The sequence below is a fragment of the Rattus norvegicus genome, chromosome 4 (genome assembly GCF_021556685.1).
Source record: "Rattus norvegicus strain SHRSP/BbbUtx chromosome 4, alternate assembly SHRSP_T2T, whole genome shotgun sequence".
Classification (NCBI taxonomy): Eukaryota; Metazoa; Chordata; class Mammalia; order Rodentia; family Muridae; genus Rattus; species Rattus norvegicus.
Window position 1 is genome coordinate 11,518,410 of NC_141537.1, and position 27,600 is coordinate 11,546,009.

The following is a 27,600-nucleotide window of genomic DNA, read 5'->3' on the forward strand; positions in this document are numbered from 1 at the left end:
TGGGGCTCATCAGCGCTCCTGGGGCCAGCCCCCAGCAATCAGCCAGGGCAGGTCGAGAGTGTCAGGCCTGAGAATGAATAGGGCTCATCAGACGCTCTGGAGCCAGGGAGCCAATCAGGGAAATTAATGGCGAGAGAGAGAGAGAGAGAGAGAGAGAGAGAGAGAGAGAGAGAGAGAGAGAGAGAGAGAGAGAGAAGAATGAGAAAATAGACTGGGATAGAGAACCAAAAAAGAGAGAAATAGGAATTTAAAAGGAGGCTAAAAGGGAGGAAAGAGTGAGAGGAAGAAAGAGAATGGAAAGGAGGGTGGAAGAGAGGTGGAGGGGTAAAGGAGAAGGAGGGGGAAGGGTAAGTTCTTGGCCCCGTGTGAACACCCAGGAATTTCCGCAGAAGCGAGAAGTTGGCGATGGAAGAGAAATGAGGGAGAAGGAGCGAGAGCCAGTGCCTAGAGAATCGAGTCCCGGACAGAGAGTGCGAAGGGACGGGGAAGACTGTAGGAAAGCGGTTGCCCACGAGTGGCCCCGGGCGCTCACGGGGCCCTGGGCAGAGAGCGCGCCCCCTGCTGCCCCGCGCCGCGTCCTGACTCCTACGGATCGCCACTCCGTGCGCCCTGAGTCGCTCCTGGCGTCCCACGCGCCCCCGCCCCGCCCCGCCGCGCCCCTCTCGCCCTTCGAGCCGCGCCGAGCCCGGGTCCTGTGGGCTGAGCCGGGAGCAGGTCCGGGCGCGGGGAGGGGACCTGGCCAGCTGCCGCCGCCGCCTCCTCGCCCGCCGCAAACTTTCACAAAGCGGCGGGTCCGGCCTCATCAATCTGCATTAATAATAGTTGGTTGGGCCGCGGGGGGCGGGCGGGGTCCCGGGCCGGCCGGGCCACTGGGAAGGCGCGGGGCGCGGGGCGCGGGAGCCGGGCGCGGCGGCGGGCGGAGGGAGCAAGTGAAGCGTAATTTGAGGAAGATGGATGAGTCCGGAGGGCGACACCCCCAGCCCGCCCGCCCGCCCCCTCCCTCCTTATGAGCGAGGGAGCGCGGCGCCGGAGCCACACTGCGCCGAGCCCGCGCCCCGCCGCTACCTCGGCCCGCGCGCCCGCAGCGAGCCCTGCGTGTCCGCGCCGGGCGCACGGCGGGGCCCGGGCAGCGCCATGCAGAGAGCGGCGGGCGGCGGCGCCCCCGGGGGCAGCGGCGGGAGCGGCGGCGGCCCCGGCACCGCCTTCTCCATCGACTCGCTCATCGGGCCGCCGCCGCCGCGCTCGGGCCACCTGCTCTACACTGGCTACCCCATGTTCATGCCCTACCGGCCGCTCGTGCTGCCGCAGGCGCTGGCCCCGGCGCCGCTGCCCGCCGGCCTGCCGCCGCTGGCCCCGCTCGCCTCGTTCGCGGGCCGCCTGAGCAACACCTTCTGCGCGGGGCTGGGCCAGGCGGTGCCCTCGATGGTGGCGCTGACCACTGCACTGCCCAGCTTCGCAGAGCCCCCCGACGCCTACTACGGACCCCCGGAGCTCGCCGCCGCCGCCGCCGCCGCCGCCGCCTCCACCGTCTCGCGAAGCAACCCGGAGCCCCCGGCCCGGCGCACAGACGGAGCGCTGGATGCGGACGAGCTGCTGCCTGCGCGCGAGAAAGTGACTGAGCCTCCGCCGCCCCCGCCGCCCCCGCCTCCGCACTTCTCAGAGACTTTCCCGAGTCTGCCGGGTAAGTGCTGGGACCGACACGGGTTCGACCGTCAGGAAGTCCCAGACCCGGGACCGGTCCAAAACTCTCTCCATCCGCTTGGAGTCCTGGAGTGTGGGACTCCAGAGCGTACACGGAGTTCGGTCCTGAACAACTCCATGTCCCAAAGCCCTGCTCTGGCCCCGGAGCTCCTGAAGCCTCACCAGCAGCACGTTTCTCTCGGCATCTAGTCCCCAAGCCTTGCCCTGTCTCTTTCAGAATCCGTTCGTTTTTCTCCTCTCATGGGTTGTATTCCTGAGGGGCCCAGCAGGACCCTAGGGTGACAGCTTGTTGGAGCAATTGTCAGTTTAGTACTCGGGAGCACATTCTGAATAGAGTCCTCAACACTCAAACGGTGGGCATGGGCTTTAGGGATGCAGGGCACAAGGAGGGCCTGGTGAGCCTGTGGCTTCCCGTTAGCGGAGGTCGCTCTCGAGTTCTCCTTTAAACTAGATCTAAAGGTTGGAGAACCAGGTAGGGTACGGGACCAGAGCTGGGCAAGACTGGAGTTGCTAAAGGTTGGCAGAGTTGGGTGTGGCATAAAGACTTGGAGTTGAGAATCCTGCTAAGATTCAGCTGAGCCTTCATTTAAGAGCCCTGGCTCTCCCGGGGAGGATGCCTTCTCCACAGAGACAGGGTGTAGTAAATGAACCCCGATCAGAATCCATTCCCCTGAAGCCCTCTTGTCCTGACCTCAGTATCTACCCTAAAGCGAAGGCTTTCTCCCAGCCAGGCAGAGCCAGGTGTGCCAAGATCAAGGCTTCTGCAATCTGACGAGTTCTAATTAAGAAAGATCGCCCGTGCCAGGGTGGAGAGCTTAAACTTCCTTCACACTAGGACGAGCCCACTTCGGCTCCACAGTTCGTGGCGCTTAGGTTGGGATGGGAAGGACCGGAAGGATTTGGAGGCTGACCGCAACAGAGGCAAGAAGAGGGTCCAAGAATCACTGACTAGGACAGGCAATTCCTGATGGCAAGCCCATGCCGTGAAACAGCCCTCAGCGCTGTTCACTCTTTCAGATGCCGGTGGCTGTCAGGAAGCCTGCCATCTACTTTTTAAATTTGGTTCCGGACATTTTGGCTATGGGGCTTCATCTGTTAATTCCTTTTCCAAACTGATTGACCAAAGAGGATCAGAAGTCAGAGCGGCATCTCCTTAGGAGGAGAGAGCTGAACTGGAGATAGGAGACAGGATCTTGAGGAGTAGGGGGCAGGGCCGAGCTTGGAGGAGGGAAAGCAGCAGGAGGCTCCTAAGAAGGAAGGATTGGGAGGGCTCAGACGCAGGGAAGAGGGCAGGGCTGGATACCGCAGAGATGCTGTGGAGGCTACAGGGCAGGAAGCAGCCCCAGGCACACATAAGAAAACCCAGAGCTGGAGGGAGGTGAGAGGAACCCACAGGTGGAACAGAACTGAGAGGGTGTGCCCTTACCACGGGAGAGCAACCCTCATCCCTACACCACCAGGGCCCCTCTGTTCCTTCTGTCTGTAACGGAGGTTCTTTTCTGAAATAAGCCCAGCACTGGCAATTAAACCAAATATATGGACAGAGAGGGAAAGGACAGAAGAGAAATACTGAGAAAGAAGTAAGGAAAGACCTGTGGTGGTGGTGGTGGTGGTGGTGGTGGTGGTGGTGGTGGTGGTGGTGGTGGTGGTGGTGGTGTTTGGAGAGAGCTGTGGAAGGGGTGGGGTCTGGAGATTGCAAACGGGGCACAGACTGTGGGGAGAGGAAGTTGGGCTGGGCTGAAAGGTAACTGAGCAACGTCGTTGAAAAAAGTGTTTGAGGAAGAGAGTTCTGTCACTGAGAACCGGGGGAAAGCTGAAAGCTGAAGGAAGGTGCTGAGCAGGACTGAGTTTCAGTACCAGGAGTATTTCTATTCCCTAGGTAGGGTTTCAGGCCTGAGGGCGGTTGGTGGCTGGCGACACAAGGAAAGTGAGGAAGAACCTATTTCCTTATCTAAAAAAATAAATTATAATCCAGAGTGGGGGGCATGGAGAAAGGGCTTTGTTGGCACAATAACGGGAGAGAGACCTCGAAGCGGAGTTTTGACAGTCTCTGTCTTGAAGGTCATGCCCCACCCCGGAAGGTCTCTGGTAGTATCACCATGGAGGCTACAAGACCTGTCAGGAAGGCAGGCTCGAGGGAAACACCGAGGGTCACAGGGGCGGGGTCCTGGCCTGTGACTTCTCCCTCAGCAGGGCTGTCCCAGCCCTTTGACGACCACTCACCTACCTTCCTAGGTGTGAGTCTGAAATGTTAGGATTTTATATCCATCCAGGGGATGGGAGCACACGCCACTGAGGGGTGAGACATGGAGCCTCTATGGTGGATGGCTTGGAGGATGTGGCGCTGGGCAGGCTGTGTGTGTTGAAACAGGAACCTCCACAGGAGAGAGTCTGGGAGCAGTGTAGTCCTTAAAGTGACAGAAGAAGAGTTGCTTTCCTGGTAGAGACAGCTGGATGGCACTGGCCGAAATTATTGGTCACCCACACTTGTTGAATGGGATAGCTAGGCATGGTGGCACCTGTAACCAGGAGGTAGAGGCCGGCAGATGAAGTCAAAGTCAACCATAGCTACATATTACGTTGGAAACCAGCCTGGGTTACTTAAGACCCTATCTATAAAAAGAAAAGAAGAAAAACTTACCATGAAGATAGGCCAGTTCGGAGAATGAAAAAGTTCTATTCTTTGGGAATCACAGAAATTTTTTTCAATTAGTTAAGAATTAAGAAAGATGTCATTATCTGAGAATTGAGGAAGAAAGGTCCCAGAAATGCATTATAGTTTGAGTGTAGGGGTGAAAGCTATGTTAGCAATGAAAAGAAAACCTAAGTGAATAAATGATGGATAGAAAGCACATTGAGTGTGGTAGATTCAAGAGAGTCCTAGGTTTGGAGTGTGGGTGCAGTAGGGCTAACAGGGCAGCCTTTTAATAGGAGTGAAAAAGACAAGAGGATTTTGAATGGGTAGCAGGGATTAAATATGGATCAATAAATAGTCTGGGGTGGTAGAATGCTTACCCAACACAGAGCAGGGTATTGAGTTTTGTACACACACAAACACACAAACACACACACACACACACACACACGCACGCACGCATGCATGGACACACATACCTGCACATTCACACACATGTACACACACATGCATGCACACACATGCACACATGCACACTCACACATGTACACACATGCATGCACACATGCACACTCACACACACATGCACATACATACATGCACATGTACACATACATATGCACACACACTATCCCACATGCACATGCCAAAAGAAGAACCCAAAGAAGTGACAACTGACTACTAGAGCTATCAAGGAAGCTATATGTTAAAAGTTTCCACTAGTCACATTAAAAAGATAAAGGAAAAGGCTGCAGTGGGCGATAACAATCTTATTTAATCAAATGCACCCAGAATACCCTTCAGCATTAATCCATATAAATTTGAATGGCATATTTTGTATCCTCTTTTTACACTGTTTGAAACCCACTGTTCTCCACTCCCACCTTGGCTCTCTTCAAGCTGACATATTTCGGGAGCCAATGGTGACCATACCCCAAGGATCTGAAAGAATAGGCAAATGAAAGTGATGGAGGAAGAGATGGGGTGGCAGGTCCTTAGCACCCCAGGAAATATGCAGAAGACTGCAGGGAGCTCCCAAGGACAAGACCAGGTCCAGCCCCAACTGGGAGGGTCAGAGCCGGTCCCAAGGGTCTGAAGGATGAGATAGCTCAGGCACAGCTATCCTGTGTGCCAGATATGGGAAGGCTGTGCGGCACTCAGCTGATGACTGGGAAGGATGCTGTTTGCTGGTGTGTGTGTGTGTGTGTGTGTGTGTGTGTGTGTGTGTAGGAATCAACTGTCCTCTGGGGAAAACGCAGACCAAAGCTTCAAAATGAGAGTATTTGGAGTATTCCACTGGAAGGTCGGACCACCTGAAGGCTTAGACGGTGGGGGTGGGTACGCCGTGTATTACCATTAGATGGGTGATGGAAACGCAGAGAGAGACTAACATGAGGCGGGACACCACGTTGGATGCTGAACTAATTAGAATTTTTGTAGCTAGGGATGGCCTAAAGGACCTCAGTATGTGAGGGACCAGACTGAGAGATGCCGGTGTCGTGAGCATCGTCTTTTCAAAACTGAGCAGGAAAGGATTTATTAATTTCCAAATGGAGATTGCAGTAATAATGGTGATCACAAAGGCGACCAGGAAACTTCAGAGGAGTGTGCCAGTCAAGGGCCGATGATAGCTCTAAGCTGAGCGCCTGATTGAGGCAAGGGGACATCTTCAGATGACCATTCATTGATGACTGTCACCTGTGAGAGGGAAATGGGAAACAGTGTGCTGCAGAGCCAGAGACTTCCGCTGTTCTAAACAAGCGGGGAATGTTTTGTTTCAGGTGACAAAGACCCGGAGTATATTTTCCTAGAACTTCTGAGAAGCTGCACAGAGAGAGTGCTTGTTCCGCTGGCTTTTTGCTTTGTTTTGTTTTTTAAAAACGGTTTTTCATTCTGTTTTCCCATGCTGACCTCAGACTCACTGTGTAGCCCAGCCTGGTCTCAAGCTCCCAGCACTCCATCTGCCTGAGCCTACCTCCGTGTATTTAGGACTCAGACTTGTTCCATTGACTTTTTGTACTTTTATTTTATCTCTCTACAATATTTTACTTTTATTTGTAAATTATGTGCATACGTGTGTGCAGAAGACAGAGGAGTGTTGGGTCTCCTGAGGCTGCAGTGACAGGTAGCTGTAAAATGCTTGGCATGGTGCCGGGGAGAGCAGTATGTGTTTCTAACATGGAGCCATCTCGCTGGCTGGTTTTGTTTTTTATTTTGAGACAAGGTCTTATGTATCCTAGGCTGGCTTCAAACTCACTGTGTGCAAAATGACGTTGCACTTATTTATTTTTTTAAAATTTACTTTATCTTATTTATATGAGTACACTGTAGCTGTCAGACACAACAGAAGAGGGCATCGGATCCCATTACAGATGGTTGTGAGCCACCATGTGGTTGCCGGGAATTGAACTCAGGACCCCTGGAAGAGCAGTCAGTGCCCTTAACCACTGAGCCATCTCTCCAGCCCGATCTTGAACCTCTGATGTTACAGTCCCAGACAACTCTCCAATGACTTTTTCTTTTCCTTCCTTCCTTTCTTCCTTTCTTCCTTCCTTCCTTTCTCCCTCCCTTCCTCCCTCCCTCCTTCTCTCTCTTTCTCCCCCCCCACCCCAGTCAGAGTTTCTCTGTGTAGCCCTGGCTGTCCTGAAGCTCACTCTGTAGACCAGGCTAGCCTCGAATTCACAGAGATCCGCCTGCTTCTGCCTGCCTAGTACTGGGATTAAAGGAGTACCTGCTTCTCTTCTCCTGTCCTCTCCTGTCCTGTCCTGTCCTGTCCTGTCCTCTCTTCTCCTCTCCTGTCCTCTCCTGTCTTCTCCTGTCCTGTCCTGTCCTCTCCTCTCCTCTCCTCTCCCCTTCCCAAGATAGGATCCCTCCATGTAGCCCTGGCTGACCTGGAACCAGTCAGGCCTCAGCTCATAGAGAGCCTCCTGCCTCTGCCTCCTCAATGTTGGCATTGATGATGTGTGTCCCTGTGGTCAGAACTCCACTGACTTTTTAAAAAGACAAGTAAGAGATGGTATTAGCTCTTGCTGTCAAGTCTGAAGCCCTGAGTTTTAATCCATGGGACCTACATGGTGATAGGAGAGAACCAGGTCTCAAAAGCTTTGTCATCCATGCTCATGTGCACTCATGTCATCCATGTTCATGTGCACCCATGTCATCCATGCTCATGCACATACATGTCATCCATGCTCATGCACACACATGTCATCCATGCTCGTGCACATACATGTCATCCATGCTCATGTGCACCCATGTCATCCATGCTCATGCACACACATGTCATCCATGCTCATGCACACACATGTCATCCATGCTCATGTGCACCCATGTCATCCATGCTCATGCACATACATGTCACCCATGCTCATGTGCACCCATGTCATCCATGCTCATGTGCACCCATGTCATCCATGCTCATGTGCACCCATGTCATCCATGCTCATGCACATACATGTCACTCATGCTCATGCACATACATGTCACTCATGCTCATGTGCACCCATGTCATCCATGCTCATGTGCACACATGTCATCCATGCTCATGTGCACACATGTCATCCATGCTCATGCACACACATGTCATCCATGCTCATGCACATACATGTCACTCATGCTCATGTGCACCCATGTCATCCATGCTCATGTGCACCCATGTCATCCATGCTCATGTGCACCCATGTCATCCATGCTCATGCACATACATGTCACTCATGCTCATGCACATACATGTCACTCATGCTCATGTGTACCCATGTCATCCATGCTCATGTGCACACATGTCATCCATGCTCATGTGCACCCATGTCATCCATGCTCATGCACACACATGTCATCCATGCTCATGCACATACATGTCACTCATGCTCATGTGCACCCATGTCATCCATGCTCATGTGCACCCATGTCATCCATGCTCATGTGCACCCATGTCATCCATGCTCATGCACATACATGTCACTCATGCTCATGCACATACATGTCACTCATGCTCATGTGCACCCATGTCATCCATGCTCATGTGCACACATGTCATCCATGCTCATGTGCACCCATGTCATCCATGCTCATGCACACACATGTCATCCATGCTCATGCACATACATGTCACTCATGCTCATGCACACACACATGTCATCCATGCTCATGTACACACAGACATACTAAATAAACATTGTAATTGTAAAAATTTAAAAAGGCAAATGGTGCATTAGCTCAAAGTGACTAAGGATCATTTACTTGGCAGCTCTGATACAGAGTCCAGTCTTAGTTTTGTCACTATTTTGCTGTGTAATTTTGATAACACACCTGCTCCAATCAGAGACTATGTTATTGTATGCCTAGTGTAGGCCGTGTATGTTTGACACTTTGGGAGAGCCACTGTCACATAACTACTTTAGGCTTTACCTTCCTCATCTAGATCAAAAGTTTTCATTGAGGTGCTTGTGTGTGTGTGTGTTTGTATGTGCATAGGTGTATACAAGTGTGTGTGCGCATATGTGCATGTGTGTATCTGCGTGTGTATGTGCGGGTGTACATGCATGTGTGTTGTTTATCTGTTTTTGAGACAGAAACTCATTATGCTGACCTGGAGCTTGCCATATCATCCAGGCTGACCTTGGACTCATGTTCATCTACCTGCTTCTGGACTAAGGGTGTGCGTCACACCCAGCCAATAAAGGGGCCTCTGCTACTCCTTCAATTCCTAGACCAAGTGTTCAAAGAGGGATCTGAACTCCCAAGGCCTCCTGCAAGGAGTCTGACGTCATTGCTTTTACTGACTCCGAACCAAAAATCAGCATGTCCTTTAATTTGTGATCGTGAAACAAAACATCATGATTGTCTTTTTTTTTTTTAAAGATTCTATTTTTTTTTCTTTTTTTTAAGATTTTGTGTATTTTATGTATATGAATACACTGCAGCTGTCCTCAGACACACCAGAAGAGGGCATCAGATCCCATTACAGATGGTTGTGAGCCACCATGTGGTTGCTGGGATTTGAACTCAGGTCCTCTGGAAGAGCAGTCAGTGCTCTTAACTGCTGAGCCATCTCTCCAACCCTTAAGAATACACTTTTTTTTCCCGGAGCTGGGGACCGAACACAGGGCCTTGTGCTTGCTAGGCAAGCACTCTACCACTGAGCTAAATCCCCAACCCCCATGATTGTCTTAAGAAGTTTTTGTCATGGATAGAAACATGTTTCATGAAAGTTTACATTCTTTGGAGAGACTCTGCCTTAAAATTTACCACATAATAAAATAATACAATTGTATTTTTAATGACATGTATATGTATGTGACTACATGTATTTGCACATAAATACAGCCTCTGAAGGTAGAAGGATTTACATCCTTTGGACCTGGAGTTATAGGCTCTTGTGAGCTTCCACACATGGCTTAGGAACTGACCTCGGTCCTCTCCAAAAGCAGTAAACACTCTTAGCCCCCAAGCCACCCCTCCAGCTCCTGTCACTGTGATTTTAGTATAAACATGTACTCTGTTTCATAGCTGAGAAGGGGCTGGCTGGTTTTATCTACCACCCAGGGAATTCATGGTACAAAGTTCATGAAGATCCCCAAAGGAGGGACAAATCTCAAAGTGTCTGGCAGCCCTGGAGACTTTTGCTGGGGGATTGGAATGGCGCTGTGCTGCATGGATTTTCGTGGGGATGAGTAGCTTCTGTGATGCACACACAGCTGTAGAGGTGCATATTACAGAAGATTAGGAAGAGAATTCCTTTCCTTTGGTTTTTTTTTTTTTTTTTTTTTTTTTTTTTTTAGGTTTTTGAGGATAGGGTTTCTCTGTGCAACCCTGGCCATCCAGGAACTAACTTTGTAGACCAGGCTTGACTGGAACTCAGAGATTTCCTGCCTCTGCCTGGGATTAAAGGTGTGTGCCACCACTTCCTGGGTCAGGAAGAAAGTTGTTCCTCTCAGAGTAAGGGGCAGGAAGATTGTACTGGGAACAGTGGGAGGAACCAGCCAGACAGGGAGGGAGGGATTCAAGGATATTTTTGTTCTCGAACAGGTTTGATGTCAGCCTGGGCTACATGAGACCCTGTGTCAAAAGAGATATGGGAAGAAAGAAGGGGGGAGAAGAGAGAGGATGAGAAGGAGGAGAAGAAATAATAATTATAATAACAAGAATAATGTCTGGGCAGGTGGTGCATGCCTTTAATGCCAGCTCTCCAGAGGCATAGATAGGTGGATGAATTCCTGTGAGTTTGAGGCCAGGCTGGTTTACATAGAAGTCCCAGGCCAGCGAGGACTATACAGCGACCTCCCTCTCAGTGCTCCAGATGCTGCTGCTGCGTGATGATGATGGAAATATTTCAGTTGGAAAGAAGAGAGGGAGGCTATGATAATATTATGAGCAAAGTGTTGTGTTGAGCTCGAGGCTGCTCTAAGAAGCTGCAGTCTTTTGGGTCTTTTCCATGAGCTGACTTGACATCAGGAAATCGGAATCACAGAGAAAGAGATTCGTGTGGGCATGCCGAGAGAGGAGTTGAGGTAGAAGCGAGGACATTACTTAGAGCAGCAGTCCTCAACTTACGGGTTTCCATCCTTTGGGGGCTGAACAGCCCTGTCTCACAGGTTGCCTAAGACCATTGGAAAACACAGATACTCACACTGCAGTAGCAAAATTACAGTAGCGAAGCAGCACCAAAAACAATTTTGTGGTTGGGGGTCACCACAGCACCAGGAACTGGACTAAAGGCTCACGGCATTAGGAAGGCTAAGAACCAATCGCTGATTTAGAGGGTATGAGGCAAAGGCTGGCTGGGTGGGGAGAAGTGGCTGTGTGTGAGCTGGCCTTGGAGGTAGAGATGAGCCGCGTGTGTGCACAGAAGAGGGGAAGCCTGGGTTCCTGCTGCACAGGAGGGGCTGGCAGCCTTTGTCAAACTCTGAACATAGGGGAAGAGTTACCAGCTTGGAGGAATTTGGAGGCACTCTTGGCAGTGGGGACTGTTTTGAGAAAAGACAGGTTAAGGGAGATGGTTGAATTCAGGTGTCCTCGGGAGAGACAGCCCCATGCTGGTCAAAGGGTGAGACAAACAAAACACGCTCTGACCAGCAGCAGCAGCTTTCCAAACTGTGAAGTGCAGAAAAGGGGGGTCAGAACAGGGGTTGTGGTGAAGCTAGAACTTTCATGGGGAGCTGTAGGGAGGGACTGTGCAAAGCCCCGAGTGCCGGAATCCTGCGTACGGACACAACGTTGAGACGTTGGCCACATCACCTCTCTCCTGCCTCCTCAGTGAAATCAGGGCTTTGGAGTAAGTTATGGTTAACGGTTTCTGGCTGTACAGGCACTGGGCTCTCAATGTGCTTGAGCCTCCTGTTTGCTTGCTCATTTGTCCATTTATTGAAAAGATTCAGTGGCTCTCACAGTTCTAGGCTAGCCCACAGCTCATAACTCACCTGCCGTGGCCTCTCCATTAGCTGAGGTTAGACGTGCAAGCCACCAAGCCTGGTTTACAATTCTGCTTGATCCTTAAGGTTACCTCTATTGATTCTTTTATTAAAGGGGGCAGGGATGGTGACTGGAGAGATGGCTCGGCCACTAAGATCACTTGCAGCTCTTGCAGAGGACCTGGATTCAGTTCCCAGCATCCATGTGGTGGCTCACGACTATCTGTAACTCTTCTAGATGACCTAATGCCTCATCTGATACTGATACCCGTGTGTGTGTGTGTGTGTGTGTGTGTGTGTGTGTGTGTGTGCACGCATGTGCATGGGTGCGTGCATGCATGTGTGTGTGTGTGCGTGCGTGCGTGTGTGTGTGTGTGTGTGTGTAATATTTAATATATGTTAAAGGCACCCTGAACAAGGAGTCTTCTGCGCTTCCCAATGTGGAGTAGCCAGCTGGGCAGGGGCAGGCCAGCTCTGTACATAGTGTGGTGATGCCAGGCCTGGGTTTAAGACTGGGTTAATGATCAGAGACTGAGGAGATGGCTGTGAGGTTGAGCACTGGGTGTGGGTTTCATGTGTGCCTGGTGTGGATGGAGGAGGGCGGCAAGAGCAGGAGATGCTAGCTGGGTTGGAGAGTCTGGGCCTGGCCTTTCTATGGTTGCCTGTCCAGTTCAGCCTTTATGTCAGATAACACTGGAACATCACAGGTTGTACCTGGGAGTGATGAGCTCAGAGCCAGGGTTGCTGCTTTGAGGAAGACACTCAAGGTTAACCTGTGAGGCCCCAGTGGCCTTTATCCGAGAAAGAGGGCTGTGGTGCTATCTCTCCGTTACAAACAGGAAGGCCCTACACCGAGTGCTGGGCGTAAAGGAAGTACGGCTGAGGGCTGTGGGTGTAGCTGAGCCCCAGACTCTGCCTAGCGTGTATAAAGAAAGCCCGGAGCCAGATCCCAGAACCAGGTGTGGCGGTGTGGGCCTTGAATCTAAGCTGGGAGGAGGTAGAGGCAGGATTAGAAGCTCAAGGTCGGGGTTGGGGATTTAGCTCAGTGGTAGAGCGCTTGCCTAGGAAGTGCAAGGCCCTGGGTTCGGTCCCCAGCTCCGGGGAAAAAAAAGAACCAAAAAAAAAAAAAAAAAAAAGAAGCTCAAGGTCATCCTTAACAAACAGTAAAGAGTTTGAGGCTAGCCTAGAGCTATGAGAACCTGTGGGGGTGGGAGGGGGGTGCTGGAGAGGTGGCTTAGCAGTTAGGAGCACGGGGTTCAGTTCCCATCACCCACATGAAAGCTACAACCTTTAGGAACTGCAATACCAGGGGAATCCAGCGCTGTCTTCTGGTCTCCATGGGCACCAGGCGTGCATGTAGTAAACAGATATTTATTGAGGTAAAACACCTATACACAGAAAAATAAATTAAAAATTAATTAACTGGGGCTGGGGATTTAGCTCAGTGGTAGAGCGCTTACCTAGGAAGCGCAAGGCCCTGGGTTCAGTCCCCAGCTCCGAAAAAAAAACCAAAAAAAAAAAAAATTAATTAACTGAAGGTAAAGAATCATCATCTTAGCTCTCAGATGGTAGCTTTCTACAACATTCTGTTGTGAGAGATCTCTTTACCGGGAGTGGCATAAAACAAGGTACCATTATTTCTGGGGTGGCGGTGGACACAATAGTCTGAGGACTTTGTAGGAGACAGGCAGAATGGAAAACCACGCGGACTGATACAGGTTCAAATTGACCTCTGCCTTCCCTTGCTTTGTGGAGAGGGTACGGACTGACTTTATAGGCCAGGCTAGCACTGAGCCATGGTCTTCCTGCCTCAGCCTCTCAAGTCCTGGGATTACAGAGGCAAGGCACCATGCCCGTACATGTGTGTGGCTTTCTCTCTTCTGAAGGCGTCCTAGTGGTCTCCGGTTTTAGCCTCAAGCTCTCTGTTTCTCTCCTGTGCCCCCCTAGGACCTGATCTCTCCTCCCTTCCTGCCTTTCCTCTTCTTCAGAACTCCTGTGCCCTCAGGTGTGTGTTTCAGTTCGATGCTATTGATTGGATGACAGTAACTCAAAGCCGGTGGGTTACGGAGAGGTTCAAAGTCCAAATGAATTCCTGCCAAGGCGCTGTGTGGAGGAACAGCCCCAGGGCACAAGGCAGGGCTGTTTTGCATGGAGTGTTGTAGGTGTGGGGTGGAGGGTTCGGTCTGTCTGCAGTCTGCTGACTGCTGCTGCTTCTCCAGAGAGCTTCCACCTCCAAAGCCCCACCCTACCTCACTACCCACCCCCGAGCCTAGACAAGTTTTCTCTGTGTAGCTCTGACTGTCCTGGAACTTACTTTGTAGACCAGGCTGGCCTCAAATTCATAGATTTGCCTACCTCTGCCTCCCGAATGCTGGGATTAAAGGTTTGTGACAGCATTTATTTAGTGACTCCCCATGAACTGCTTGTAACGATAGCTCAACCTCGATTTTTAAAAGCATTTATTTATTATTTTGTTATATGTATGTGTGTGCTTGAGTGTGTGTTTTGAGTGTGTGTATGTGTTCCATGTGCTATCAGATCCCCTGGAACCAGACTTGTGACGTGGGTGTGGCATGACCCTGGGTATGGGTACTTGGAACCACACCTAGGGTTTCCAGAAGAGCAGCAATGCTCTTAACTGCTGAACCACTGTCTTAACAAAAGACAGCCATTTGTTGATTCAAGCAACTACACAGCATCTGGACACATCCAAAACTGCAGATGGTGTTAGGTCTTCCGACCTCGACCTCGACCTCGACCTGAAGCTTCCCTGGCTTCCCTTAAGGCACTGTCTTCATCTAGAGAGAGAGGTGGAGAGGGCACAGCACCAGCAGCTCTCGACTGTCACAATCCCTGCTTCAGATCCCTGAGTGTACAATTCAGGATGACACTAAGGCTTGGGGGATAGTATGTCGTTCTTGGTCCCATCCGGCCACAGGCTAGCCTGAGTTCAGAAACACAGAGGAATGTGTTGACTGGCTACCTGGTTCTGGGCAGCCCAGGAGAGGGGAGGCCCTAAAGAAAGTGCGAAAAAGAAGGGAGACAACTGGCCCAGAAATAAGACAAAGCAACTTCTAATCTAGTGCCTGTCAGGGTGGGGAAGGAATACTAGTGGGAAGAAGCTCGGATTCCTCAGGGGCCATCGGAGGATGGAGAAGAGACCCGGGAGGCTCTGAGACACAGACCCACAATGAGGAAGGCAGAGTTAGAAAACTTCTGCCCTTCAAAGGCTGATGCAGAGTAGAAGAAAATACAGAACTTGATACTAAAGTGAGCCTGTTTCCATAACCAGCTTTTACATTTTTAAAAATTGTGTGTGTGTGGGGACTGGAGAGATGGCTCAGTGGTTAAGAGCACTGACTGCTCTTCCAGAGATCCTGAGTTCAAATCCCAGCAGCCACATGGTGGCTCGCAACCATCTGTAATGGGATCTGGTGCCCTCTTCTGGTGTGGCTGAAGACAGCGACAAGTGTGCTCACATACATGAAAAATAAATAAATAAATATTTTTAAAAAATTTGTGGGTTGGGGATTTAGCTCAGTGGTAGAGCGCTTGCTTAGCAAGCACAAGGCCCTGGGTTCAGTCCTCAGCTCTAGAAAAAAAAATTGTGTGTGTGTGGTGTGTGTGTGTGTGTGTGTGTGTGTGTGTGTATCTGCAACATGAGTGTGATGAGTGTGATTCTGGAAGAGGCCAAAAGAGGGTGTCAGATCCCCAGAAGGAAGGCCAACACATTTTTGAGCCGCCCAACATGGGTGCTGAGAAGCAAACCCAAACCCTCTGGAAGAGCAGTGTTCTTAACTTCTGAGACAGGGACTGCTGTATTCCTGACTGGCTCTCAGCTCACCATGTGGCTAAACATGCAGCTTCATGCAGTGCTGGCGATCAGATTTGGGATTTCATGTACGTTAGTCAAACCCTTTAAATGAGCTACAGCTCCAGTCTTCCCCACCCCCTTTTCTTGGTTATGAGCCCAGCCTTTAAGGGCTGAGCCATTTCTCCAGCCTAGCCCCTCCCCCCTTTTTGAGACAGAATCTTAACCTGTAGCTCAGGCTGGCTCTTAAACTCAGCATCCTCCTGCCTCTGCTTCCTGGATGCAGGGATTACAAGTGTGTACCACCATAACACTTTCTCTTTTTAAAAACTTACTTTTAATTTTGTGTGTGTGTGTGTGTGTGTGTGTGTGTGTGTGTGTGTGTGTGTATGTGTGTGTGTGTTGTCTTAGGGTTTCCATTGTTGTGAAGAGACACCATGACCAAGGCAACTCTTATAAAGGATAACATTTTTTAAAAGATTTACTTATTTATTTTTTTTAATTTTTTTTATTTACTCATTTATTATATATAAGTACACTGTAGCTGTCTTCAGATACACCAGAAGAGGGCATCAGATCTCTTTACAGATGGTTGTGAGCCACCATGTGGTTGCTGGGAATTGAACTCATGACCTCTGGAAGAGCAGTCGGGTGCTCTTAACCACTGAGCCATCTCTCCAGCCCTACTTATTTATTATATATAAGTACACTGTCTCTGTCCTCAGACACACCAGAAGAGGGCATCAGATCCCATTACAGATGGTTGTGAGCCTCCATGTGGTTGCTGGGAATTGAACTCAGGACCTCTGGAAGAGCAGTCAGCGCTCTTAACCACTGAGCCACCTCTACAGCCCAAAGGACAACATTTAATTGGGGCTGGCTTACAGGTTCAGAGGCTCAGTCCATTACCATCAAGGTGGGAAACATGGCAGTGTTCAGGCAGACATGGCACTGGAGGTGCTGAGAGTTCTACATCTTGTAGAAGAGGTAGTCTGCCAGGAGAAGACTGTCTTCCAGGCAGCTAGGAGGAGGGTCTCAAAGCCTATCCCCTACAGAGACACACTTCCTCCAACAAGGCCACACCCACTCCAAGGCCACACCTCCTCCAACAAGGCCATAGCTCCTAATAGTGCTGCTACTTGGACCAAGTATTCCAACACATGAGTCTATGAGGGACAAACCTATTCAAACCACTACATGAGTGTTAGTGTGCACCTGCCTGTGGATACGTACATGTGAATGCAGATGTCCACAGGGGACCTCGATGAACCCAGACATGGTGAGCCACCTGAAGTGGGTACTCAGAACTGAAGGCCTGCAAGAGGTGCCCTTAGCCACCGAGCAACCTCCCCAGACTTAGGAAATACGTTTTCAAAGAAAAGAAAAGCTAAGTGGTAAGATTCCATCACCCAAGCTAGCAAGGGCAAGAATAACTTGGGTGGGAATTCTGCCTCGGGAATGATAGGAAAACTCACCTGCTAAAAACAACACGGTGCTCAGTGACAGGCCCTCCTCTGTGGCAATTCCAGGACTCATCTGTGAGTGCATTCGGTGTGATTTGGTAATTAAATTAGAGCCTATGTGTATGTGAAGGAAATCAGAGTTGCATTTGAATTTGATAAGAGGGTTATTTAGGGCTGGAGAGGTGGCTCCAGCAGTCAAGAGCACTGGCTGCTTTTCTAGAGGACCTGGCTTCAATTTCTAGCACCCGCTTGGTGACTCACAACTGTCTGTAACTGCATCCTCAGGCGATCTGGTGTTCTGTCCTCCTTGCGCATCAGGCACACACACGTGGTACAAAAACACGGTTGCAGGCAAAACAGTCACACACATGAAAATAAACAAAAATCTTAAAAATTACTTTCTACTGCAGGGTGGAGGGGGGCAGCTGGGAAAGAGCTGTGACCTCAAGTGGGGTGGGGTGGAATTTGCTGGAAGGGCCGGGATGAGTGCAGGGGTTTCCTAGACTGAGCTGCAGGGGTATGGTGCAATGTCCCTGGCTGTGGGGCTTAGGAAATCCCATTCCCTTTACCTGGAAACGGGGCTAGTGACTGCGACTGCACCGATAGAGGGGAGCGAGCAGCAAGCGGCTCGAGGTACAGAAAACACACATGGAAAGCCCAAGGTTACACAAGAGCATTCTGGGTAGTGGTCATATTAGAGTACCCGGAAAGGTTGCCAGCACTGAAAAGGTATGGCTTTCTGATGTTGCGATTAAACATTCTGAGCAAAAGTCATCTGGGGAGGAAAGGGTTTATATGCCTCAATCGCAGTCTATCACCAGGGGAGCCAGGACAAGAACTCAATCTAGAACTGAAGCAAAAGCCACGGAGGAGGGCTGCTTACTTACTGCCTTACTTCTCACGGCTTGCTCAGCCTGCTTTCTCATAGAACCCAAGATCACCCACCCAAGGGTGCCACTGCCCAAAGCTGTCTGGATCCTCCCAACCATTAACCAAGAAAATATCCTCAAAGACATACCCAAGGCCAATATAATAGAGGAAGTCCTTCCATTGGAGTCTCTCTTCTCAGACAGTTCTAGTTTGTGTCGAGATGGAAAAACTAACGGGACACATGGGGACTCAGAACTACCCCGAGCTTGTCACAAAGCTTGTCACAAGGCAGGACAGCAGTGATCTAGTGAATGTCCTGCAAGGAATGTGGAGGGGTGGGAAGACAGGGAGGCTCCTTACGACATATCAAGTTCCAGAGACAGTGGCTTGCTGACCCTGTGCGAGTCCAAGGGATGAGCAAAGAAAGAGCTGGAAGGGGCCTGGTACGTCACACATGGGAGACAGTTCTGGCTTACAGAGGAGGGGTTCAGCCATGGCACCTGGCTGACTAGGGCTCTGAGGACTGGAAAGTACTTTGGAGAATTGACCCCACCTGCCAGGGAAAGGATGAATGGCTAGGAAGTAGGGAGGAGTCTTAGCTGGGATCACTGTAAACACCCACTCTGGGAGTGTTCCCGGGAATAAGTCTGAAGATGCTCCCTCACCTCCTCATCCTTGGTGACTCCAGTGCAGGTTTCCACCATTAGCAGGCGAGTCTGGGGCTGCCAGGGCTGGCCTCAGACTCAACACCATCCAGCCTTGACCTCCCTGGTGCCAAGATTTCAGGCATGCGCCTCCACGCCCACCTCAACATTTTGCATCTGTCCACTGGGGAAATGGCTCCCATAGGCGGTGTGTGGTTGTTGAGCTCCTCCCTAGCCTGATGGAGCCTTTTCCTCATTTACTTTTGAGATTATAATATAATTACACCATAGCCCCTTTCCTCCCTCCCAACCCCCTCATATACTCACCTTGCTCTCTCTCCAGTTCATGACCTTTTTTCATTAACTGTTATGCACGCACACATGTACGGTCACACATGTTACTAACTATCCCTGCTTGGTCTGTATAACATTACACGTATGCTCCCAGGGCTCCTTACTTGTTACTGGATAACCACTGGATCTCCCCCTCTCAGTGTTCCTTCATTGCCTGTTGTCATTTGCTTGGTCTTTCCCCTCCCTGGGCCTCCTCTGTCTCTGGAGCCACTGCCCTTGCTGTGGGAAGCAGCCACTGTCCACATGTGGGCATACTGTGTGCACAGCGTGAGTATGGTGTCTGGATTCAGTGTGTGTGTGAGAGTGCGTATGTGCATGTGTGTGTGCCTGTGTGTGCACATGTGTGTGTGTGCACTCGAGTGTGTGTGTGTGCGTGTGAGAGTGTGTACTGTGAGTATGTGAGAGTGAGTGTGTGTGTATATGAGTGTCTGTGTCTTGCATCAGCTCTCTGTGCAACTGTAGTCCAAGCTTTGTGATTTCCAGTTCCCAGGATAGGAACTCCATGACGAACCATCCAAACTCTGCCTGTTTCCAACTAACCAGCCAGAGACAGAGAGGTTTCTCCACAGGCTCTGGACTCACAGGGAGCCTAGCACACTCTGGCACCAGTCCACACACACAAGGTGACCTTTCTGCCTGCTTGGACACCTCCCTAGGACAGCTAGGTTACTCGCATTTGAAACCCTTTTTCATTTTGTTGAAGATTTCCTCCACAGAATCATTATTTTCCATTATAGGATGTTAATGGGGGGCGGGGTGGTAGTGCCAGAGAAATGGCTCAGTGGTTAGGAGCACTGACTGCTCTTCCAGGGGTCCTGAGTTCAATTCCCAGCAAACACATAGTGGCTCACAGCCATCTGTAATGAGATCCAATGCCCTCTTCTGGTGTGTCTGAAGACAGCTACAGTGTGCTCACACACATAAAATAAATAAATCATAAAAAAGATGTTAATGTAAGCCAGCCATGATAGCTCACGCCTTTAATCCCAGCACCTGGGAGGCAGAAGCAGGCAGAGTTCTGTGAGTTTGAATCCAGCCTGGTCTATAGAGAAAGAACCCGGACAGCCAGGACTACTTAGAGAGACAAGGCCTCCAAATAAAACCAAACCAAGCCAAAACAAAAAAACAAAAACAAAAACAAAAGCAAAGCAGCAATACAATCAAAATAAATAGTGAAAAAGACATTGAACCACATTACATCTTGTTTTGTTAACTAAGTCCATTTTCATCTGGAAATTTACATCTATCTAGTCCAATTTCTCTAAATCAAACTTGGTAAAGAAAAAAGTTCATCAGGAAGGTTTGACAGCTAGGCATCCCTCAGGAGGTAGAAACAGGAGCTGCAAGGTCAAGGCCAGCCCGGCCTCCATGGTGAGCTCCAGGCACAGAGCTCCTTTGAGAGAGACTTCTTCTTGAGGAAGCAACAGCCTCGCCTCTTCTGCTAGTTTTCAGTCATCAACAAAAATGTGTGTTCTTTTTGTCTTGACTCTTTCACCATTAATATTCATTATAAAGCAGAGCGATGGGACTAGCTTGCATTTCCTTTCTTGCTAAAACTAGGGTCTTATTTTACAGCCCTGGCTGAGAGACTCACTGTGTGTGTCAGACTAGCCCTGAGTTCATAAAGATCTGCCTGCCTCTGCTTCCCAAGTGTTGGGATTAAAGGTGTGTACACCACACCCAGATGCATTTTACCCTCCCTCCCTCCCTCCCTCCCTCCCTTCCTCCCTCCCTCCCTCCCTCCCTCCCATCTTTATCTATTCATTTTATTGTATGTGTGCATGTTTTGGCTGCATGTGTGTACGTGTACCACGTACATCCTCGAGGCCCAAGAAGGTCAAACCAGGGCATCCGATCCACTAGAGCTGGGGTTGTGGGTGGTTGTGACGAGCCATCTCCAGCCCCTGCATTTCCTTCTTAACTAAGTTATGAGGAATGGTAACCTACGCGGGCTGCCTGCCTGCCCTTCTTCCATGTACCCTGAGTAGTTCATTCATTCCTGGTTGCTGACCCCGTCCCGGTTCTCAGTGCGCCCTCTTCTGGTGGAGCAAAGAGCAAGAGACAGCAGAGCACATCTCACAAGTCAGTGCTCGGGGGCGGGGCGGTACTGTTTAACACCCCACCGCCATCATCTCTGTCTCTAGGAAAACCTTCCTTTCACTCTGTCTGGTCCACCATTTCATTTCTCTGCCACTTCACTCGGCTTCAGCCTCCTTTCTGCAGCCTGCGTTTCCCTTCCCCTCTCCCCTCTTGTGGATCTCTTCATTGTTCCAAAAGCTGTCCTTTGAGGCTGGTGGCTGTGTGTTTCTCTCAGCTGCCCCACCCCCACCCTGATCTAGAGGTAGCTTATCAGAGTCTTCAATGTCACGATCATAAAGGCGCAGACAGAAACTCTTGGCCCTGCCACTCAGTGTCCCACCGGGATCAAGAAACAGAGAGAGGGCATGAACCCTCACTCCATGTGTGGCTTTAAAAGCGGCACTGAGGGTGGCCTGCTTGTGTGGGCTGGAGTTTCTGGGTCTGTCTGAAGACAGAGGGATGGATGAGATTATCTCAGAAGGGCTCTGCCAGACCGAGGAGCTGGGAGCCTCCTCTCAATCATAATCAATTTAGATTTATTGGACGCCCCCTGAGGGCTTGGCACTGTACTAAATGATTCCATCCTTCAAGCCCTGAAATCCAGTTTCTGCCTTTTTAACACTGTTTAAAACACTGCACTATTGGGAGACAATTTTGTTAACATATTATGAATTACAACAAAGTATGTTTTAAAAAATTGAAACCACAGAACTTAGTAATGGCGTTGGAAACGTTGTTCATTTCTCTTAGCACCTGAAGATCCTGTGGCATTCCTCTGTGTATGGGAAGGTCTGAGGCATGCTGGACAGAGGGTAGGGTAATAGAAGAAGAAGAGGGGGTCTGTTCTGGTGCTGGGGCTGTGTAGAGTTAAAGCAGGTATCTTAGAAGAGACCAAGAAGGGAATCGATGGGGGTGGGAGTGCATGTACCTGCTGGAAATAGCCATTTTATTATGTTAAGTGTTTATTACATGATTACTTTATAGGTAATTTTTTTTTTCTTTTCTTTTTTTCGGAGCTGGGGACCGAACCCAGGGCCTTGCACTTGCTAGGCAAATGCTCTACCACTGAGCTAAATCCCCAACCCTATAGGTAATTTTTAAGATACCAAAGCCACACCTGTGAATAAGATATGACTGAAACCCATATTTTCGTGAAGCTTATATTCTAATAGGAAGAGACATAGGCTTTTTTTTTTAGATTTACTTATTTATGAATGTATGAGTTCTCTGCATGTACACCCATGTGCCAGAAGAGGGAATCACATCCTGTTACAGGTGGTTGTGAGACACCATGTGGGTGCTGGGAATTGAACGCAGGACCTCTGGAAGGGTAGCCAGTGCTCTTAACTGCTGAGCCACCTCTCCAGCTTGAGACATAGCTTTTACGGACAAAGTGAATAGTGTAAGGTGTCACATGTTGTGGCAGCAGATGAGCCCAAGAGCATCTTAATTCCAAGAGGATGAAGGAAGAAGAGCCAATTTCAAGGAGCAGAGGAAGGAGTCCATGCTTGGTCTGGAAGGAGTAGGATGTCTCTGACAGAGAGGACTCTCTGACCTGGGGTCAGGTGGGGACAGAAGATAGGAAAACCTTTAGAAGGAGCCAGGTTGGTGAGAAGGTGGAGAGAAAGGGCCCAGCTCTGGGCAGATCTGAAAGGCAGATTTGTCTCTGTGTGTGTGTGTGTGTGTGTGTGTTGTGGTGTGTGTGTGTGTGTGGTGTATGTGTGTGTGTGTGTGTGGTGTATGTGTGTGTGTGGTGTGTGGTGTGTGTGTGTGTGGTGTGTGTGTGGTATGTGTGTGTGTGGTGTGTGTGTGTGTGTGGTGTGTGTGTGTGGTGTGTGTGTGTGGTGTGTATGTGTGTGTGTTTGGTGTGTGGTGTGTGGTATGTGTGTGTGTGGTGTGTGGTGTGTGTGTGTGGTGTGTGTGTGTGTGGTGTGTGTGTGGTGTGGTGTGTGTGGTGTGTGTGTGTGGTGTGTGTGTGGTGTGTATGTGTGTGTGCGGTGTGTGTGGTGTGTGTGTGGTGTGTGTGTTTGGTGTGTGGTGTGTGGTATGTGTGTGTGTGGTGTGTGGTGTGTGTGTGTGGTGTGTGTGTGGTGTGTGGTGTGTGTGGTGTATGTGTGTGTGTGTGTGGTGTATGGTGTGTGTGTGTGTGGTGTGTGGTGCGTGTGTGTGGTGTGTGTGTGTGTGGTGCGTGTGTGTGGTATGTGTGTGTGGTGTGTGTGTGTGTGTGTGGTGTATGGTGTGTGTGTGTGTGGTGTGTGTGGTGTGTGTGTGTGGTGTGTGTGTGGTGCGTGTGTGTGGTATGTGTGTGTGTGGTACGTGTGTGTGGTATGTGTGTGTGGTGTGTGTGTGTGGTGTGTGTGTGGTACGTGTGTGTGGTATGTGTGTGTGGTGTGTGTGTGTGGTGTGTGTGTGGTGGGGGGAGTTGGATGGGACCATGGGAGGAGAAGTAACGAGTGGTTTCATGGTGGAGTTTAAAAATGGGGAAGCATGCCTAGGTGAGAAGGTTGGAGAGAGGTTGAGATTTCCATTTGGGACTTGAGAAATCTGAGTCTGTGGAAATAAGAAAAATGTGAACAAGACCCCTTAGCAAGAGGAAGGAGTGCACCCATGTTCTGAATTTCCAACAAAAGATTGCTTTTGATTCTATTATTTATGCATAAGAGTGCCTGTATGTCTGCTCCGTGTGCATGCAGTACCCATGAAGACCATAAGAGAGCATCAGAGCTCTTGGATATAGTTACAGATGGTTGTTGATGGGTACTGGGACTAGAACCCTGATTCTCCTCCGCAAGAGCAGCCAGTGCTCTTAACAGCTGAGCCATCTCTCTAGCCCCCAGGCGCTAAATCTTGCCGTGTCTGTGGCCAGGGCTGAGGTAAGGAAGGAAGGGTGACTGACTGAGTGTGGTCAGGTTTATCATCCATGTTTGTTTGCAACATCCTTGGTGGCTGGCACTTTTTCTAGCCAGCACGAGGCACCTGAATAGCAAGCTGCTTATGGGAAGTTTGGAGACTGACTGGGCTGCTGCAAGCTTGGGCAGGGGCGACATGAAGATGCTGACTGTAGTGATGGAGTCGGGGGCAAAAGTCTCCAGGGATCCTGAGGAAAAGGAGCAGGCATGAAGGACCAAGGTGTGGACTCACTGGGAGCAAACAGGTTGCTGACTACAGGCCCACTGTGAGGGGCCTCGATAAGCCGGGACCATTGCCATCTGCCTGCCTGCCGGGTGCCTCTGTACATGCCTTCTCTCACACACCAGTCACTATGCCCGGAATCCAGTCTGCTCTGAGCTGTGGCCTCAGCTCTGAACATGCCTCGGGAGTGTAAGTGTGTGATGTGGGTTGGGTGTGCAACCCTAATTTTCATGCAGTCGTAGCTTCACTGAACCCCCAAGTTACAGCGCCCTGGTGTTCTTCCTATACAAGGTGGGCTGTCTTTTGGATTTCTGTTGTTTCCATAGGCAGAAAACAAAGGAGTTCATAAAACTGAAGCACCGAAAAAATATTTAAAGGAGATGACTGCGTGTGTGGTGCGAGTGTGGGTAGTGTGGACACGTGTGCAGGCTATGCAGGATTAGACTGCATGGGTTCATGTGGAAGCTGCAGGTCGACGCCAGGATTTCTTCCTCAAATCGGTTCTCCATCTTCTGACTGTTTTAAGTAATTTTCAATTGTGTGTCACTGGGTATGTGTGTGTGTGTGTGTGCATGTGTTAAAGTGTTTGTGTGGCAGTAAGGACAACTTTTGAAAGTATTCTCCTCTCTCCATGTGAATCTCCAGGAATGAATGCAAGTCATCAGGCTTGGTTGACAGCAGCCCCCACGATAGCATCTCTTTGGCCATCTACTCTGTCTGTCTGTCCGTCTGTCCATCTGTCCATCCATCTATGTCTCTATGTATCTGTCTATCTATCTATCTATCTATCTATCTATCTATCTATCTATCTATCTATCTATCTATCTATCTATGTATCTATCTATCATCTATCTATGTATCTATCATCTATCTATGTATTTATCTATCATCTATGTATCTATCTATCATCTATCTATCTATGTATCTATCTATTGGAGTCAGAGTCTCTCACTGAAACTAGAGCTTATTGTTTCAACCGTATTGGTTAGCTGGTAGGCCCCCAGGATCTGCCTGACCTACATATATTTAGGGTTACAGCACGTGCCACCATGCCTGACCAACTTCCTCTTTATGTTGACGCTGTAGATCTGTACTGAGTTCCTTGTGCCTGTACAGCAAGCATTTACCTGCCGAGCTATCTCCCCAACCCTGAAAGCATTTGAAGTCATGACATCCGTGGATATGATAGAGCCGGTGACTGGTTTACCTTTAGAACTGACTGAAGATTAAAATGTTTATACCCTGGGATAACAGTCACCCACTGGGAGTCAAAAATGTCTTCCCACATTCCCTTCTCTAGTTTCTTCTCTCCTGTCTGCCTCTGCCCCCTGCTGTTCCCTCTGCCCTTCCCTGTGCACACCAAGCTCTTCTTTTTTTTTTTAATTATATATATATATTTTTTTTTTATTAACTTGAGTATTTCTTATATACATTTCGAGTGTTATTCCCTTTCCCGGTATCCGGGCAAACATCCCCCTCCCCCCTCCCCTTCCTTATGGGTGTTCCCCTCCCAACCCTCCCCCCACCAAGCTCTTCTTATGGGTCCTCGAGAAGCTTCTGTTGGTGCTGTGCACGCAACCTTAGCCAGGAGGGCCTGAGCAGGAGAGAGAGAGGACAGTGTGCTAAAATTAAAGGTTGAGCCAGGGGACCAGGGCAGCAAGTGACAGAAGGTGTGGCCACAGATAAAGAGGGGCAGTGCTTTCCTAACAGGGAGGTTTAATTAAGAACAGGAACCAAGCAGACAAGACTTGGGAGTCGAGAGTCAGGGTACCTCTTGCTCTTGGGCCCATAGAGGACGCCTTGGGGGACACAAAGACTATGTGCAGCTCCTCCCAGCCAGCCCTGGGACTGTAGGGCTAGGTTTGGAAGCTTGGTATACGTTCAACACTGAACCCTGGATAGGTACCATACTTGGTACCTGGGAGGCTGTGGGGAGCACGCAATGGAGTGGTGGGAACGTTGAGGAGTCACTGTCATCCACATTGCCTCCTTACTTTTCCATAGTGAAGCCTGCTGGTTAAAGACTGTTTTCCCATTCTTTGTCTCTCCTAAACCTTTCCTGTTGCCCACTGGATGTGCGTCCTGTCTCCTTCTGACCCATCTCTTCCTCTCTGACTCCGTTGTTTTCTATTGCCAATTGATCATTCCTGACCATGCTTTCACCGGTCCTTTCTAAACCACCTTCTCCTTGCCCTTCCTTCTTCATCCATCGTTTCTCTACCCCATCCCTCTCTACCCCCACAGCAGAGGGGAAGGTGTACAGCTCAGATGAGGAGAAGCTGGAGCCCCCAGCAGGAGAGCCAGCAGGCAGCGAGCCGGAGGAAGAAGGCTCAGGCGGTGACAGCGAGGACAGCTTCCTGGACAGTTCTGCAGGGGGCCCAGGGGCTCTTCTGGGACCTAAACCGAAGCTAAAGGGAAGCCTGGGGACTGGCGCAGAGGAGGGGACACCAGTGGCCACAGGGGTCACCACGCCTGGGGGGAAAAGCCGAAGGCGGCGCACAGCCTTCACTAGCGAGCAGCTTTTGGAGCTGGAGAAGGAGTTTCACTGCAAGAAATACCTGAGTCTGACCGAGCGCTCCCAGATCGCCCACGCCCTCAAGCTCAGCGAGGTGCAGGTGAAGATCTGGTTTCAGAACCGCCGGGCCAAGTGGAAGCGAATCAAGGCTGGCAATGTGAGCAGCCGTTCTGGGGAGCCCGTGAGAAACCCCAAGATCGTAGTGCCCATACCTGTGCACGTCAACAGGTTTGCTGTGCGCAGCCAGCACCAACAGATGGAGCAGGGGTCCCGGCCATGACCAAGCTCCCGGGGACCGGAAGTCAACGGATCTGAACCTGTGCCTGCCCAAGACTCACTGGGTGCTGCAGCCTAGAGGGGCCTGGTGGACTCTGTTCTGGGAAAGACCAGCGTGTTCCCAGGACTGCGGCATGAGTATTCGGCCAGAGACTGTTCTAGAGACCTCAGGACCAGGGGTCTCAGGGATGCAGCGTTCATTCTGATCCCAGAGAGCTTCTGGAGCAGAAGTGGATTCCTGAGGTGGGGATATGAAGTGCCCAGGACTCAGCCGGTTCCACAGCTAAGTGCCCTGAGGGGGCAACTTCTGACAGGGGGGGAGGTCCTGGTGATACCAGTCTGGGGCCATAGTTCCTTATTTATTTTATGTAAAGTTTGTATATATGGAACTATTTTGTCTCTGTCTGTCTGTACCCCAAAAGGGGACTGTGAAATTGACTCCTTGAACCTCACCCACTTTGTCCCATCCTACTGCTTTGCCTCTCTTTAGCCTAAGGACATGCAAGGACATGAAATGGAACTGGCCAATGGGGGGGGGGTGGTCATCAGCAGCTCCCTCGTTACTCCTAAGCATCCCTCCAGTGTACTCCCACACCTCCTGCTCTCACTGGGCCACTGTGTCCCTTCTTCCTGTGAACAGGCAAACTTGTCTGCTCCTGGTATCTTCTCTTTGGGAGAGGTGGCACTGAAGGGAGACCCCAGTTTAGCTTG

General features: G+C 50.2%; 1 protein-coding gene across 1 annotated transcript; it reads left to right on the forward strand.

Annotated features, from left to right (window-relative positions):
- The first annotated feature begins 568 nt into the window (after nucleotides 1-568).
- On the forward strand, nucleotides 569-27,061 carry Gbx1 (gastrulation brain homeobox 1). The gene is given in 2 exon segments (NM_001271453.1): nucleotides 569-1,681; nucleotides 26,343-27,061. Coding segments are annotated over 2 exon segments (1,278 nt in total). The 5' UTR covers nucleotides 569-954; the 3' UTR covers nucleotides 26,894-27,061.
- Nucleotides 27,062-27,600: the final 539 nt, after the last annotated feature.